Source organism: Arachis ipaensis, chromosome B08 (assembly GCF_000816755.2).
Source record: "Arachis ipaensis cultivar K30076 chromosome B08, Araip1.1, whole genome shotgun sequence".
NCBI classification, from domain to species: domain Eukaryota; kingdom Viridiplantae; phylum Streptophyta; class Magnoliopsida; order Fabales; family Fabaceae; genus Arachis; species Arachis ipaensis.
In genome coordinates this window covers 17,829,761-17,832,344 of record NC_029792.2, presented here as the reverse complement: position 1 = coordinate 17,832,344, position 2,584 = coordinate 17,829,761, and the positions used below count along the sequence as shown (strand labels likewise).

The window sequence follows — 2,584 nt, the reverse complement described above, 5'->3', positions numbered from 1 at the left end:
CTGTTCGGCCCAAATGTAAAATTCTGCATAGTAAAATTATTTAAATCAATATTTATAAATTAAAATCAACTTAATAATTTTGCAATTAATCATATTAATAATGTTTGATCATCACTAAATTAAATTAGAGTTTTTCAAACTCATCAAGAAATTTTGTTGGGCCTCAATGGTTGGGCCTTCGGTCGCCTTTCATTCCCTTTGTGCAAAGCCGGGCCTATCCTAGTGAAAGAAAGGAATTGACACCTGGGTTAATAAAGTCACTTGTCCCGTTGTACTGGTAGTAGGAACACCCCAGTAATTGTCCTAAGTTCCATTTGGCGCGTAAATTTGGATTCCTGAGGGATGAAAATGGGTGATCAAAAGAATGGCATTGATGAAGCTCCAGGATCAACTGAAGTTCCTCCGAACTTTGCATCGGTTGAGGCATCCGTGTTAGATGAGATCGTGAGGTATGTCTTTGTTTTCCATGTCGACATATGCATAGCCATGTGAAGGGTTCATGTTTGAAGGTACTCAGTCATTTGTTATTTGCATCAATAGGGAGAAGAAGAATGCACATGAAGAGGATGGATCTGCTCCGGAGGACAGGATCATGGCTGTGTTCAACAAGATACATGAGGTCAGTACGGTGATATTGTTAATGGTACTAGTGTTGCAAGTTTCCATACTTGTTTTATCATTGTCGACATTACACGTTTTTCTGTTGTAGCTGTTGATGGACAACGATCGAGCTGTGCAGAAAGTCATGGAGTCTCAAGGAAAGCAGATAAAAGGATTGTTGGAGCTTGCGGCAGAGAACTGTAAAGTAATCGCCATGTTGTGGGAAGACTACGCGGCGAGGCGCAAAGGAGAAGCCACGGTTGCCGATGATGACATGAAGAAGAAACGTGCTGTGGTTTTTTCAAGTACACGAAGGGGTAGTGTTACTAATGCGAGTTCCAGCAAACAGAGGACGACAAAAAAAGTTGATAAGCCAACTAGAGAGGTGGAAGCCGTTATTAGAAATGCTGAATCCATTTTAAGTAACATCAGAGGGGAGGCGGAAGACCTTGTGAAGTCAAGTAAGTGCTCGGCAGAAGGAAAAAAGCAAGCCAGAACGTCCAAGGTTGTGTCCAGGAAAGGGACATCAAGGCAACCTTTGAAGGTGGTTAAGGTATGTTTTGTTTTCTTGGTACCGTTGGCAATTAGTTTTTGTTAATATTCAGCGGTTCTAAGGTCCTAGCGGTTCTAGTTATTTTCTGATGTGGCAATTTTGTGCAGCGAAAACTTGATTACTGGTCAGGGGACGATGCTGTGGGTGGTTTGAACTCAAACCAAATCCAACAAGAAGTCTTGAAGTCACCTGGACATGTTGATGTCATGGCGCCGGATTTCGTTGAGATATGTGGCCTGCCGCTGTGGTTAGATCTTTCCTTCTATCCACCTGCCGGAATGAACTTGTCGACTTTAGAGTTGGTGGTCGTGGCTTATATCTTCGCGCCTGATCTAGATAAGAAATAAGTTTTAGTTTGAAAAGGAGAGCTGCAATATTGTGGTTGAAAAATTTTTTTCCAACCTCATTCAAGATTTTTTGGTAACCCTTAAGCTTGGTTAGTGAGGATCCTTCACTGTGAAAACAAGCTCGTCTCGGAACTTTCTCTCTAGGTTTACACTTTTTTTTTGGACCTTGCCGTAGCCCATATCACTGATCCGGCCCAACCAAAACCGACCCTTTACCCGACACACAGACGGACCGACCCATCCTAACAAACCAATCCTCTCATCCTCGTTCTCTGTTTTTGGAGATCTCAGTTATTATGAAAGCTTGGCTCCAAAAAATGTGACTTTAGTTGCATGGAGCATATGCCAAGTGGCTCCATCTTCAATTGCGGAGTCTGCCAGAGTCGCACCGTGTGGAATGTTAATTGTATTGTGGTTTTCATTGACACCCCCTGCATTTTCTTCCACTTAACCTAGTGATATAGAAGACTCGTCATGCATTATACACTATGAGCAAATCATAGCACGGTTTACGTGTAAATACACAATCTCAGCACCCAAGTACGATTTACGTGCAAATCCAAAACTAATAGATATATTTAGATATAATTTTAATTTGTACTTAAATATTTTTAGGTTGAATATTAATTTTTCAATAAATTTGATCTATATCTACAAATATTCACACAATAAATATTTTATAAAATTAATTTTAGTACGTCAAGTACTCAACTCAATTATTTTTTAAAATTCTACATCTATATCTATGTATTTTGATTTTTTCACTTTATTTTTATGATAATGTTACTTATTGTATCCTCTAACCAATTATTGATTGCTATTTGGCTAAATCAGTGCTATTCTCTCGACATAAAATATGTTATCTAATTCTCTATCATGTAGATAAAGAATCTATTGTTCGGATTAGAATTATTTTAATATTTAATGTTAGATTAAAATCTTTTGAATTGAATAAATTGATAAAATAATAAAATAAAAAATTAATTTTTAAAAATAAAATAAATTTTATTTTTAAAAATTAAATTTTTATTTTATTATTTTATCAATTTATTCAATTTAAAAATTTTAATCAAGTGTTAGATAG

At 37.0% G+C, this 2,584-nt stretch overlaps 1 protein-coding gene across 1 annotated transcript; it reads left to right on the top strand.

Annotated features, from left to right (window-relative positions):
• Nucleotides 349–1,500, top strand: LOC110265251. The gene is made up of 4 exons (XM_021108155.1): nucleotides 349–449; nucleotides 541–619; nucleotides 710–1,153; nucleotides 1,261–1,500. The coding sequence occupies exons 1-4, from the start codon at nucleotides 349–351 to the stop codon at nucleotides 1,498–1,500; spliced, it is 864 nt and encodes a 287-aa protein (XP_020963814.1).